At 37.5% G+C, this 15,899-nt stretch overlaps 1 protein-coding gene across 2 annotated transcripts in view; it reads right to left on the bottom strand.

The window, feature by feature from the left end:
* The window catches only part of LOC139131114 (AF4/FMR2 family member 4-like), a 239,244-nt gene that overhangs the window by 116,273 nt on the left and 107,072 nt on the right, over positions 1-15,899 (bottom strand). For both annotated transcript variants that reach the window (XM_070697063.1, XM_070697064.1), the window contains exons 6-7: positions 15,106-15,139; positions 1,160-1,214 (exon numbers count right to left, since the gene is read on the bottom strand). In XM_070697063.1, the coding sequence (XP_070553164.1) occupies positions 1,160-1,214; positions 15,106-15,139 (89 nt within the window). The remainder of the gene's footprint in view (positions 1-1,159; positions 1,215-15,105; positions 15,140-15,899) is intronic.

The following is a 15,899-nucleotide window of genomic DNA, read 5'->3' as shown; positions in this document are numbered from 1 at the left end:
ACAAAACGCCATTTTGTAATTGTACTAACTAGACCATTTTAATTTGATCAAAACATGATTTACTACCAACTAGTTATTCATAGACTTCATTGCAGTTCACCAAAATCATACAAAGAACCCCATATTATCATCAGAGTCGTCATCATATCAGTGAAGATTAGCTTACAAATAATCTCTCAAGACTACACATCAGCTTTCTGTAAAAGTCTACAGGAGAACACACACCCACTCTCTGTTCTAATAGCAATTAGAAGGAAAGAATGTATTTACCAAGAAAGGAGGTTATACATTCGATATTACACAACATTGGCAATTCTCTGTAACTGTCCATTAGGGAGATGGCAAATGTCATCTACAAAGGGATTCTACATAACAATAGGACATTAAAACAACTTTTAGAGTTTCTCATGGTGGAGAATGCGTAAGATAGTATGTTTAACAGCATGTCCTCTTCTCCATCCCATGCCCCGATACAAATCTTCTCTAGTCAAATTGAATCATGGAGACCCCAAACTCACATGCACACAGATGAAAACACCAATAACTGGATACATTTGTACCTGGCAACTCTACACTGAATTGCCTAGTTTTAACTTGTTCATGCTGGGGAGGCACTTCGGCTTGGCTGGCACATGAATGGTACAATGCAATTGATACAAATTACTTCAACATATCACAACAAAACAAGACCAAACATTTGGAATATAACAGACACTGGTAATAACAAATCAAATATTGAAAGCAGCCAACACTCATTACATCAATACATGATAAGTTATGACAGAATGTCACAACATAATACACAATCATGCAATTACATGACAGTACTCACTCATCTGATTGGCACAACATAGCACACAGTTACATGACAGTACACACTCAGTTGCTAAGCACAACATAAGACACAGCTACATGACAGTACACACTCAGTTGCTACGCACAACATAACACACATCTACATGACAGTACCCATTCATATGCTTGGCACAACATAACACACATCTACATGACAGTACCCATTCATATGCTTGGCACAACATAACACACATCTACATGACAGTACTCACTCAGCTGCTTGGCACAACATAACACACATCTACATGACAGTACCCACTTAGTTGCTAAGCACAACATAACACAGTTAAATGACAGTACTCACTCAGTTGCTTGGCCCATCTTGTTGGCCTTCACTGCACTGGGATCCGTTGTCTTTTCTGGAATACAAATTATGAAATATTTAATAAATCAGAGTTCTGATGTGAATTGCGTAACCCCCCCTACCCCATCAAACATATCAAGATCCATACATTAAAGAGTTCAACACCTTAATTTCATTATAATCATGCTACTATAACTTAAAGCATAGCCAGAACACGCAAACTTAATGACACCAATCATCATACATTCAGTTTTACCAATCACACGACAGATATATCCCTTTTCCTGCCAGACAGTATCACTTCCCCATCAGCCAAGTCAGTAAAAAGCGGTATTGAGCCAAAACATGACGTATTTTCACCCACTTGGCTTGGTCTGTTATAGCATCTTTAGTCCAAAAAAAATCAAGTTTATAGTATTTATGTTTTCAACAGCTTTCAAATGTACAGTATTATGTTAAAATAAACCATATGGAATATGTTGTGTTTCATTAATTTTAACCATCTTGCCCTGGTGGTGAAATATGGACTTGGCAGGAAAAGGGATAAATCTGTGTATGATGCTTCCAATCATACTATAAGGAAGGCAGAGGATAAAAAAAATTGAGGTTGCATAAAATGTCTCTGTTTTGTTGCATAAAGCATAATTCATATTACTAGCAGGTGTGAATCGCTTTAATTTACTCTCACTATAGTATCTATTGCCGGCAAAACAATATCTGAATATTCCTAGATCCATGGGGGATTAAAAAACCATTTAATTCTCTTCTGCTATACGCATATACACAAATGAAAGCTACACCACATTTGAAAGCTTCGCAGACTGCAGGGTAAACTGAAGCACTCATAAAGATAACTTGTACACCCCCACAGAGCATTACTGCTAGGTCATTGGCGTTCTCTCGTAACGCTCTGTGGCTGCCATTATTCTGGATCCCTGTCACGGTCACACATCCCAATCACGAAGCAATTCTTCTACCATTCTGCGTTTTGGAAGGCTAGAAATCACCCCAAGCAGTGAGTCTTAGGAGTTTGGAGCAACAGAAAAATCTACCTACGCATGAACGACTGAACAAATCTTACAAGAGCCGACATATTTCCCATATCTTCAGGGTTTATGATGACTTTTACTCCATATCAGTCCAAATACACAAATTACCAGCTTGGCAATTCTAATCTGTGTATTTAGATATGAAATCTCTCACTATTGAAAACCAAATGTTGCTTTATAAAATTACTGACTGGAGAGGGCAAACGTTTGGGTAAATTCCCAATTGTTTATATCATATAATGACACTTAAGATATGCAGGACTCACATAACTATGTATATATTTAAAGGGTTAGTAGCTGTAACTTGATAAGTTTTGTCACTGTTTTTAAGGTGGAATGCACCTCAGGAACAAATATTTCTGACACTCAAACTTTTACAATATTCTTTTGGCCTACTACTTATGGTGCTCATTTTGAAGCTTATTCACCGGCTTAGGTTTTGTGAAAATTGGGAATTATATTTTTTCCCAGAGTGATGACACAGAGATGGCGGCCATTTTGAATTTCAAATATCAGTCAATATTGAGTAATTTGCTTCTCTTGTAGCAAAATTTGCATAGTTAGCCCAATTAGTATTCATTTATGCAAAGTGTGACATATTAGTATTCATTTATGCAAAGTGTGACATATTAACATTCATTTATGCAAAGTATGATTCATTAGTATTCATTAAAGCAAAATGTGACATATTAAAATTTATTTATGCAAATGTGACATTAATTTATGCAAAGTGTGACAGATTAGTATTCATTTATGTAAAGTGAGACAGATTAGTGTTCACTTATGCAAAGTGTGACAGATTAGTCTTCATTTATGCAAAGTGTGACACATTAGTATTCATTTATGCAAAGTGTGACACATTAGTATTCATTTATGCAAAGTGTGACTCACTAAAAATAATGGAATTGGAAAACACATCGACAGTTACAGCTGGTCAAGCTTTGTATAATTGTCTTTGTTGCATTGTAATAGTATGTGAGATTCATGGGATTTCTACCCCTTAACTACTCCGCTGAATTATATTCATGAAGACACCATGATCAGGAAAATGAGTGAAGCGGTCAAAAAGCCCTCAACTTCTCAAGGAAATAACATGTACCAGGTACATTAAAGGAAAGATGAAGCTGTTACTCAGAAAAGAACGATGTCAGTCCTGGTTTTAAATAACAGTGCAGGACTGTGATGTCCAGATTATACAAGGTATAGAAATGTCTATTTTGACGTGAACTGGAACTCATTATCAGTTCTAGTGGAGCTTGTAACGGGTAAACTACGCCAAGAACTTCACGATTGAAATGTTTTCCACTCGTTGGCTTGTCTGACGTGTTACCAGCTCTGACACTTTCCCACTTGTCACCCACTCAGTGAAAGTCTAGCTGTCTCCTGCAATCCCGGTGCGAACTGTCAGAAATGTTCGCTCATTCAGTTGTGATCCATCCTAGTTTTTCATATTATCTTTGAGAGCGAACACGAATACTAAAAGCTGTCTCCATGTCAGAGATTTTTACCTGCGATAAGATCACCGAGTGCATTTTGCTTATCGCTAGAAGTGTGTATGTGTCCCTTTACATGAAGGTAACTTGACAATGTTACATCCGTTTTCGTCGACTAAACGATGAAGCATTTTGACTGTTTTCTAAAACTGGCAGAAAATTGAGCCGCCGACGGCTGCAAGACAGAAACATGCTGGCTGTATTGATTTTCATTGCAGCTTGCAATGTCAGGCTCTAGTCAAACACATGCATTTTTATTGTATTTGGTCAGCATTTCTGTTTCATGACCAAGCTGCTCCACAGTTTATCAAGTACCACTGATCTGTATGTTCTGGGTGATTTGTTTGCGGTAAGGACGGTATAGGCCGATCAGATCCGCGTATGTATGTTGCCAACCGGAGGGTTAAAAACACTCTAAAGTCTCTGTCAGATGAAAATGCATTTCTGTAATTACCGGTGGTATCTCCATACACATACAGAGACAGATTGTAGTCCCCCAAGGGGATTATCTCTCTCCTCCCCCTAAAGCTCTCCATTACTTTACCACTGTTGATAATACAGAGATATCAAAAGCACTGTAGCCAGTGGCTATCTGCTGTACATGTCATACGGCGATACATAAATTCTCAATTTGCCGTCTTAGCTAACCATCAGTAAAAAATATTAATCAACAGTCAGGCCATGAAAACATTGCATATATGAACAGGTTTTTAACTATTTCAAAAGTACACAGACAAGGACAGCATGGGGCTGAGTCATTTTATTTTTGGAAACTGAAACACATTTTGGAATACTAACAGCTTATGCTGTAGTGAGTGAAAGATGATATACAAACTCTGTTCATGTATTATTTTGCATTCATACAGGGCGTGTGGGCGATGCAGATACTTAATATACATCCGCTGCAAGGGGTTTTTTTTCTGTTGCTTTGTGCAAGGACATCCATGATGGCAAATATTTGTTCTGATTTCCTACCACTGGGCATTAATTCATCAAAGGTGTATCGTATCACGAAAATGGAAACCCCAAGACATTTACTTATAGACTCACGGCTTTGACGCAAATAAAAAAGAAAGGAAATAAATGAAGGGATGAAATCAAGTGGATTGTTCATGGCAAATATTTGGGATACAGGTCTTGGAAAGATGCTCAATCGCTTTTGGGTAATTCTGAAAAACTGCTGCATCTTTTTTTCAAATTTTCATTTTATCTTTTCTAAGTTCGTATGAATGAAGTGACAGCTAACATTCAGAAACTGATTTATCCATGTTCTGTTCCTGAACATCAACAGGGTAAGTAAAATAACCCGCTTGCACACTGTGTAAAAAAGTCTGCTGTGAGGATTTTAACACTTAAAGAAAAGAAACTTGTTGAAGGAATTCACATTTGACATCAGACACATACACAGTACACGTGAACCATTCACGGTGATAATTCAGAACTGATGTTATTAGTATCACTTTTTCAAACTTTTGTTTACCGAAGTATCTGTTTCACTAAGTAAACGGAAATATGCTTTTGAAACCATGGCGATCAAAACTTTGAAGTGTGATGTTATAGTTATGAACAGAAAAAGAAGACAGATAGTGACTAGGCTCTCAATAAATCATAAAATAATAAACATGGCAAAGTGCCGATATTGTGTGAAGTTGGCAGAGAAGTCTGTGTCTGTATATTGAACTATAAGTGATACTTTTTCTAACCATTGGCAACATTAAATTAAGTCTGGTGTGAATATAATTGCAATCAGTGGTTGTTGGCATAGGAAACATGTCATATATTAGCTATTAGTGCAAGATGCGAGGTATAATGATATTCAAATATGCAGATTACACTAATGAGCATTGTTTCGGTATTAAAATTCTATGCTAATGACCCTTAATCAATGTGGAATATTCATGTACCTCGGGTCTTGCATTGTATATATATTAGGCTGAATGAAAATCACACGTGTCACCTTGAAGCCTTCACATCAAAACCTTTGCATGCAAAGTACAAACTGATTGTATGATCCATGCTTACACTGTGTAGATACTTTATGAATCTCACAACTGTTGAGGAATTGCTTGGACTCTGAGTACACAGACAGACTCATTATGGGCAATTACCACTCATGGAAAAGTGGCATTCTCCAAAGAAGCTGCTCTTATGACTGAGAAATTAGCTCATACAAGGCACATGTATAACCATCAGGAGAGCACCAAGTGGTGTTTATCAGCCATTAGAGGAATAAAGACCACATTACAATCAACCATCCCAACAAATTGGGAATGCAGTGAATGAACAGGTACCAGTAACAACGGGAAAATGCGACACACTGCCACCTGGCTGTCATGAATGTCACTGCCAAGGAAATGTGTTACTGTGCGTTGACCAAAAGCATTGATTCTGAATAAAAAAGTACAGACACACAAAGAGATTGTAACTGCGTATGCAGACGGGGAAAGGAAGACCCCTGGCTCAGACATGGTGATGAGTTGACAAGATCAACTCTCATCGATAACAAGTGAATTCGGAAATTGAAGATTGCATCACCTGGGATTGGATGTTAGTGACGCACTGGCAGATAAGAAACAGAATGATTTGTTAAAGGATGTGGACATTCATGGTATTCTGCATTAGAAAGTTTGTAATATTCTCAGACAGATGCTGATGTCAGGAAGATGTTATCGACAGACCTACTTTTTTGGCATTTTTTTCACCTGTGTCCTTTTTAATCTTTACAAATGCAGATTCCAATTTCAAGCCTTTGCATTTTTTTTTCCATTTTTTAAAGATGGCATTTTTTCTACACTTGATTGACTTGACTAATCTTTGTTTTCATTCTGCTCAACACAAAATATACATTTTAAATATTCCCCCCTCCCCCACCACCCCCAACCCCCTTATATCAAGCTACCACTGCAATACAAGATAAATGCTAGGTGTAGTAGTGTGGGAAAACCAGAAGTTGAACAAGCACAGATTCAAATACTTTAACTGGATTTACATCCCTGTATCCACTCCATGTAGAATGAAATATGCATATAAAATTAATCATTTTTTTTATGTCCACTCTGGAGCCAAAGTGGCCACATAAACACAGCGCGCACAACTTCAGTAATCACAGCTATAATCCATCTGCTGATACATCTCTCCCATAGGAGTACAGATTGTCACCATGGTTAAACACTCCATCAGCCAGAATATTCCCAGTACCATTTTCCCATCCCTCCCATTGCAAGTAAAGCGACAACAATCCCCGCGTCTCCGTGGCATCAACCGAGGTCATCAGGTCAAGCCTCGCAAAGGAATCAGATTAAAGCGACATTACCAGTCGAGATAACTTTACATTAAAGGGGATTAGCAGAGTCTGAGCCAGGCAGATATATGATACATTTTTTTATGGGTATTCGGGTGATTGCAATACACACAGCATCATTATCAATGTTTATCTGCGATACAGGCAGGATTTTATGGAATTCTCGTAAAATATGCTAGGTTGCTAACAAATGCGGGTATTTGAACAGCTTGGACACGTTCAGTTGGTGCGATCAAGAGGAATGATAACCGTATCCAACAATGAGATAACGGAAGACAAGAGTACAGCCAAGTGAAATTATTCAAAAGTGCCTCGTAAAATTCTTCCTTTCCTGACAATATCACTTCGTACATTCGGTTTTGCAGAGAATGGGAGAACAATCACAACGTAACTGTGCAGCATTGAATTTTCACATATTTAATATTACTCAATTCAGTTAAACTATCACTGACAGGTTAAAAACAAGCAATAATACGACTCTGATAATGGCATCTAAAAATCAATCAGGCAAAGCTATTTGTGGATATAAAGAAATTATCTATCCATTTCTGATCTGACAACTTGGATTATTGGACATTGTTATGTTATTTGAATTAAGACAGGCCTCATTACCAATTATAATGGTTATTGCAACCCTCTGTTGATACAGTGTTTCATCTAGAGAGGGGGACGGGGGGATTCCTCCTCTGGTGACATGTTGGCACCCCTAGTAATTTGTCAAGGGGGGACCAGGCCCCCATGAAATGGTGCCATTCACACCTTAGAGATACAAGTAGAACACATGAACTGGTGAAATCCCCCCTAAATTTTCTGGTAAAGGGGGAAAATCCCCCCTGTTAACACCATCCTAGATGAAACACTGTTGATTACGTCCATAGTGCCTTTATCCACCAAAATTCTCAAATCATAGTTCTTACACTGATAGGGAAATACAGTACTCTATACCGTAGAATTGGCTTCCCATTCACAACATCAACCTTGCAAGTGTACCATACATATTTGAATTTTGATCAGGGAACACATGCTGCTCTTAAAATAGCATCTACTTTTAATTGCTTTGATCAGAAAACCTGTCTAATATTTATCTTTCTGCTTATTTGAATGTTTTTGTATCAGTTGGTTTTTTTCAGTTTCCTATCTAATATAAAGCAGTAATTTTCAAAAGTAATCTTTGGATAATTAATTTATTATTGTTGATATTGTTCTTCAAATTTGTGATATACCAACTGAAGAACTTTGAAAGTAAACCAACACTGGTAATCTCTATGTGCATTCAGTGTTTATCTTTTGAAAAAATATTAGTGCCACTTTCATTTCAGAGTGCCTGTGAAAGTGTATTTGGTCTGTTTCTCTACGTCTGGGAAGTTATTAAATGAAATCTGGCTGAGACACATGACACTGTTCACTTTCAAATAAATGCCGATATTCTACAAGACACATTTTTACTTACTGTCAAAGCTCTCCTTTTTTCACAGTTAATTTTTAAAAACTTTGTCAACAAGTGCAATAACAACCGGGCAACTATAAATTAGAGATAACACAAAATTATGCTTCAAAGCTGGATTTATACAATACTTTTTTAAAATTCCAAACTTGAGTTCACTACCCATAGCAACCATGTTTCCAAACCAGATCATTTACAGTATCATTCACACAAATGTTTACACTGTAACAGTAGCATCCACAGATTGTTGATTGGAAAGTGTACAAGCAAGATGACACTGACATGTATCAAGCCATATTATAATTCAATGTCATTCTAAAGGGTTAATTTCTATCATGAAGGGTGCCCTTAGGATGAGAAACACACTTCTATAGGAAGGTCACTATTCTTCAAGCATGCAATGCACTGATAGTAAGGTTACTTGATTTTATATGATACTCTTGATATCTTAGACGGTTGTACGGACAACTGTTGCAACTATGATTGGAAACTCCTGATGACAAAAAGCTCTGCTTTTTAAACACTCAAGCTGACTGGTTACCCCTTTATGCAAACAATACAGGCTTATCCTTGTGATCTTCAAGTATCTATGAAGACCTTCCTCCAATACGGCACTCATCCGGTATACACTTGATTTACAAATGTCAATGAGAACAGAATCTGCTGAGGGCTTTTGTGTGTCACAGTATGATTTGTAAGCCTGGAACACCTACTTCAGTATTTTATTGTACTTCAATGTACACTTCAGATGGGGTTCCATATTTCATGGCTTTTCAGACATCATGAACTCTTGAACAAGACATCCATCAGATTAACTTTTATTGACGAGAGTGTATCCCAATTATTTCTCATGAATCTTACAGTGTTCAATTAAAAAATTAAGAATTCTGCCTCAGTGGATTTGGTGTCAGCAGTCTGGATATCTTGTAGATAGATATCAACTAAAATACCAAAGTTCACCACAATAAACCTGGGAATGCCTGAATAATTACATGTAACCAGAATGCAGTGCTATGTCCAAAGCAGGTCTTCAGAAACTGGTGAAATGTAAAATAACGTTATTTGACTCAAGGAAACTGCTTTTTGATGAACAACATCGAAATCCAATAAAATAATCATAGAAGTTGGAAAAAATTATGAGAAATGCCAAAAATACGTTATCAGAACCCTGGTGTAATACCTAACTGTGTTATATGAACTCCATGGTACATCAATTTGATTCTTTGAGTTTAGTGAGACATGTACTTGTGTTCTCAGAACCTACAGCATATGAAACCAAAATGCTGTGAAATGACTGGGTTTTTCTCATCTGAAGAACAAATATCATCAGGAATCTTTGAAACATACCATAAACAATAATACACAGATATCAGTATGGTTCAAAACAGGCAGTCAGCACTGTACAAACCACCGATGCTTTGTACACTGGTCCAAAACATCCTGAAAACCTCACAAACGTATGCAACCATTGATCTTTCAAGTACTCACCAAACTGATGATGGACTTTCAAGTGCCTCTAAAAACTCACCCTATGCAAATCTGAAACTTTGCATGTAACCCTGAAGACCCATCAAAGCTTTTCAAAAGCAAAATGCTCGCTGACACTATCAGAGCCGGAGACAAGTGTACACATCAAAGAGGATCTCTAAGGTTCAATTAAACGCCCTCTCTAAAACTTTTTTGAGGTACCTCTCAACAACTAAAGGACCATGTCCGTACTTTTTAAGAACCCTCAAGGCAACGGTACTCAGTCAACAATTGGAGGTCAAATAGGGTCAACGTGCAAAACAGCTATGGTGAGAACATTTTCAGTGCCCCCAAACCTACAGAAAGAAGACTAGTGTATTGTAACATTTTCACGGTGAATACCAGGGAGGAGAGGACTAATTCTTTGCAATGAATCAATCTGACCCTGGCATTTCTTCAGTGGTGTGATGGAAAGTCTAGCTTGTGACCATAAACACTGAAGAATACAAAATCAATGTTGATTTTATATTGCCATATTCCTGAGAAAAAAAACAAATCAAAAAGATGTTTCTCTGATATCCTCCCAGTGTAGAAAAAATTTTATAGGTATAAAGTTCAATTACTTTAATATATTACAAAAAATATTACAAAAATTGCAGTTTACATGCTTCATTAACCAAACTTTGGTATATCCTCATTTTTTTATCAAAATTGGATGGACCTATAAATGGGAAAACAGGTGTGAAGGGATTGAAGTATTAAATCTCTTTGCACACTTACCAGAAATATACTGTTTTGCATAAAAAATTGATTAGACACACCCATGGCAAGATATCTGTTCTGGCAAATTACCCATTAATTTGCTCAAATGAAAGCCCTTTGGTGAACTCACAAAAGCCTTAAAGGACCCTGGAAGCACCTACTGGTATCGGGGCTTTGAATACCCCCCAAAAAAACCCACAAATGCCAATCATTGCTTAGCAATCATCTCCTGATCTGCATACTAAGAACTTTGACATGCCCTCTATACACCCATCCATAGCTTGGGAACTTTTTCTGACTGTTCATCAATACTTTGAACTATCTTTTAGCATCCATCATACCTGAGCTGGGCACTTTCTAAATACCAAATGCTTTCAAATTATCAGATACAAGATTTTTATTTGTTGAACCAAGTTCACAGCGCCAATGAAAGAACAGAGAGCAAAGTGACTCTGAACAGAGTGCAAATTGTTGATGTTCTAATATGAAATGCTGAATGGAACAAAACTGGAACGTGTTTTGCCACTCTCAGACAGCAGCTGCTACTGGATTGAGGATGATCATTGCCAATCATATCAATCATGTTAATTAAAAATCATTGTATACCATCATCAATTGAAGCAGTACAAACAGTCACTGATGAATCTGCTTCAAGGTTTGATATGTATGATTGGAAAGCACACAGAGTGACCTTACATGAAATATGTGCGGGGTAACAATAAAGGGAAAATATCACTGTTTCTGAATTCTACAGATGTTAGTAACAGTGAGTATACTGAAAAAGGATGCAAGAATGGTCAACAAAATGAAATAATCTAGGGTATTTGCTAGAAATATATACCAGTGAGCTTAACAGCTGCTGAGAGGCAAATTGACAGTATGGGCATTTTATTTGACTTTTGACTTTAGACTTTATTTTTATTTCATTTTTATTTGACCTTGATCATATAAACTGACAGTGTTACTCTTCATAGTTGGTTTTCGGAAGCTATTTCATTTTTTCTCATTATATACAGTCCCCCATGAGTACTATGTGCATCAGAATACTTGCACACTGCCTGCTTGCAGTGACTGTGTGAGCTGATTTTTTTCTGTATGTATCTGTGTGTTTGAAGGTGACCCTGAGTCATTCAGATAGACTATGCCTTGGTGACAGGTATTCAGACTCAAAATATTACAATACTGTTTTAGTCAGCCACTTGTATGTAGTGGCTCAATTGAGGCTCATGGCATAAATAAAACTTTTCACTGTCTTATCTTTTGTGAAAATCTAAAATGTAATTTTTTTCCTTGGAGCTTACACAGAGATGGCGGCTATTTTGAATTTCAAACATTCGTAAACTTAAGGTAAATTTATTTCCACAGTAACCAAAGTTTGCATGGTGACCAAATTTTTATTCTTGATTTTGAAAGAAAATGGTTGATATTTTCCTTGTGGAAAATTTCAGCAAAAGTTTGAGTCTCTCTAATTCAAGGTGCATACTACCTTAACCTTTTCACTGCAAAACCTTTTCACTATTAGACTTCAATAGGTCCCTATTATTTTCAATGGAGTGTTCAGACCTTTATTCGCTAGAGGAAAATTTGGAGTCAAACAGTTAAAAAGCTACTTTGATATCACAGGGAAATTACTAAGAGTTTATGTATCATTGAAAAAACTTGAGACACACCAAGTCTCTTTGATGATTAAAATGAAAAAGTTTGGCTGCATTCCTGATCAAAGAATAATCAAGTTAAAATATTCTATCTGAACACACAGACATTTGCCAGACACTTGCAATCAATATTAGAAAATAATTTTGAAAGCTTCTTCCCTTCTAAGAGAACACAGCTCGCCTTCACAGCACATGCGAGTGTATAAAACAACACCTTAAAAGCAACATCGATGGCTTCATTTTATTGAACACTTGTGACATGGGTACTTGAATTCTTCAATACAGGTATGGCTCAGTGATTCCGAGTGAATCACACGGATACCATTGAAATGCCTTTTGCCTGTTAGAGAGAGCTTGTCATCTCTTATCAAATGTAAACATCACAACAGCCGAGCTGTGTTTGAACTGAAAACATTGACATGACACTGCTTGTATGGATTGCTGTGACTCTCTATTCAGGGAAATGATATCCAGTGTGAGTTACGCCATGGACAGTGGCGGACTGTTGACCTCAAATTTGAACTGGGAAGTACTTTGGATTCCCCAGAGTCAGGGACAAGAGATCTGGCAGGCAGATCAAGGTATTACTATGACAGTGACACAGGATTCCTAGAGTGACTAAAGGATTCCTATGGCGACACACAGGATTCCTATAGGGACACACAGGATTCCTATAGGCACACACAGGAATCCACAGTGACACATGATTCCTATCTCTATACAATGAAGCAGTGGACTTGTACATGCTCACATTACAAATCCCATTCACCAATAGCCTACATATTGTGTGGTATTAAACAAAGTAATTACCACTATTAAGAAGAACGATAACCAGCTACCACTTCGGTGGTCATGGCTGGCTCATTAGGGTATTTTAAGAGACACTAACTGGCAAGTGGGATTAATGTTGCAACTGTATAGCAAATTTTATAATATGGATAAAGACATATGATGGTCAATTTTCAGTTTGTGAGCATATCAATATTATATATCTATCATACTTAATCAATTAATTAATCAATCATCACAATTAACCAAGTAATCAATCCAGCTACACATCAGTCTAATGTAACCATGCCTTGATTTACACTACAGTGTCTGCATATATATATATTATATATATATTAATATATATATATATATCATACACACATAAATATATATTGTAACAATAACTACTATAAGTATTATGGTATAATAACATTATTATCATTATTGACATAATTTGGATCTGATCTGGGTATAACACTGACTGTTATCTTTCACAAATCTACAATATGTGGATGCATGATAAAGTCAGCAAGTTGTTCACATTGTGATTAGATAATTCAGGATGACAGTGAAAAGAACCCATGAGGAACACCTGTCATCTTCTTGTGAACAGAAAATACTAGGACCTGACATGGAATTGAGAAAAAAAAAGTACACACTCTGTCATGGACTGTGTGATGAGGCGAGTTGAGATGGCATCGCCGGGCTGATACAATCAGGAAAGATGTAATCACAGGAAGTCCGTTTTCATCATCCTTTCAATGCTACTCTTCCAGACTGAACAAAATTGATGTCTTTGATAACTGTTATGCCTTTGTAATATTCAATTCTAATTTCTCTGTTTTCATTTGCATTCGAAAGAAAGCCATATTTGATTGTCGTACCGACTGCTCGTGCCCCTCTGAATTCACCCTGCCACCGCCCGCAAGGGGGAATGGTCCGCTCCGTTTATTTAAATGGTAATGGGTATAACGAAATGACAAGCAAAGCTGTGATCTGCATACAAAACGTTTCCTGAATAATGGAAGCTGAGGTAATGCCTCTTGCCATTACTGAAAATTTAGATGCTACTTGGCGGAGGCTGCATACATGATTCATTTATGCGCCGTTTCAGTCGTAATTCCCTATCATATCTTCATCACTGGTTTCCTATCTTCAAGGAACACACCATCGTTAATGATTCAAATTTTATTTCATTTTAAATGCTGATGTCCTGTTTTTTTTTTTTTATCAACTTCAGCCAGCTTTACAGTAAAAGCTGTAAACACTAACATACTACGTACAACACCGCCAAAATAACTTTCATATCCCCTAGAGTACTTCATTAGCAAGGGATTGACGGCTTGCTAATTGCTCACTAACAATTACAGCATGTACTCATCAGACCTGAAAACAAACCCTACATCACTGCCAACGTACTGCCTCTGAGATATATACAAATATTTGCACATGGGATGGGTAGATTGGCCATAAACCGAGGATGTGCACAGCGTTGTAAAACAGTGGCGTACAACTGTACTGTGTGAATGTGACAGAGGTCACGGATTTCATTTCTTGTCTAATTGGAGGTTACTTACTCTGGATTAGGGGAGCCATGGTGAAGAAGGTCACACAGTAATTTGATTGGTTATGCTCTGGCTGGCATGTTAGCATCACGTTGCCTGACTCAAGTGGTAGGATGTACACTTACACACACTATATTTAACAGTGGTGGTGACGGAGTGTGTGAATACGGTGTTATTTAACCGTGTCCCCTTCCCGCCAGGTTAAAAAATATATGAACCACGCTGCTTATCCTTTAAAAACACACCATCACATTCACACCTATACGCATTGTATGCAAACACACATCAAACACACAAACATGTACACACATGCACAGACACACATGTACTGGTTGGCTAGCACGACAATCACACACGCCAAGTATGTACAGAAGATCAGCAATTTACACACACACACACAGATGTAAACACTTCAAAAAAAATATTGAATTGTACTTACCATGAGTGTATAGGTACACTTGAGACTGCTTTCCCTGTAGAGAATATAACATCACAAAATCACCTTACGTACGTAGAGGTAGCGTATCCGCATAAATTACAGGAATGACATCCCCTGTAAGTCTAACAATTACTATCTCCACAAATGATATGATTGTTTCAGCCTCTCGTCATGCAAAGAAGCGTGAATTCTCTCTCCCTTCGCAGGAAATTTACAAAATATGAAGCAGATTCTTGTCACAGTGCACCACACGAGATCATAGCATCGACGCTTGACAACCAAATTGATTATATTCCAAATTTCGATGTTCTTAGTATTTTGGCATGCATGCTAGCGTATAATATCCAAGACAATTAACCCTATGGGGGATGAATGTGCCCATATGTACTGTAAAATTCATGCCATTTACCAGGCTGTCAATATCAAATTCTATGTAGCACATTCCATTCGCCAGCAGGAGAGGTCAGGTCCGGTTATTCAACGTATCATCATGTATGCGACAATTGCGATCGCATGGCTGAACAGAAAACTCCACAGGATTCATGGTCGATGTTGATAAAAGATGAGGTTTTGTGACACTTTGAATAAAGAGCCAACACTGTTGTTTTGTGCTTTGCAGCGCTAGACTTTGTACCCCCCCTCCCCCCCCCCCCCCCCCCCCCCCCCTGCAATGATCTACAAATGAAGGACCACCTAGATGGGAATAAATTATGCAGAAATTGGCACGAGAGGGAGATCGGGAGGATTCCTCATTTTGGAAGATTCCATTTTCCAGCAAGGTGACACCATCAAAA

Source organism: Ptychodera flava, chromosome 4 (genome assembly GCF_041260155.1).
Source record: "Ptychodera flava strain L36383 chromosome 4, AS_Pfla_20210202, whole genome shotgun sequence".
NCBI lineage: Eukaryota > Metazoa > Hemichordata > Enteropneusta > Ptychoderidae > Ptychodera > Ptychodera flava.
This window is presented reverse-complemented; position numbering and strand designations above follow the sequence as displayed.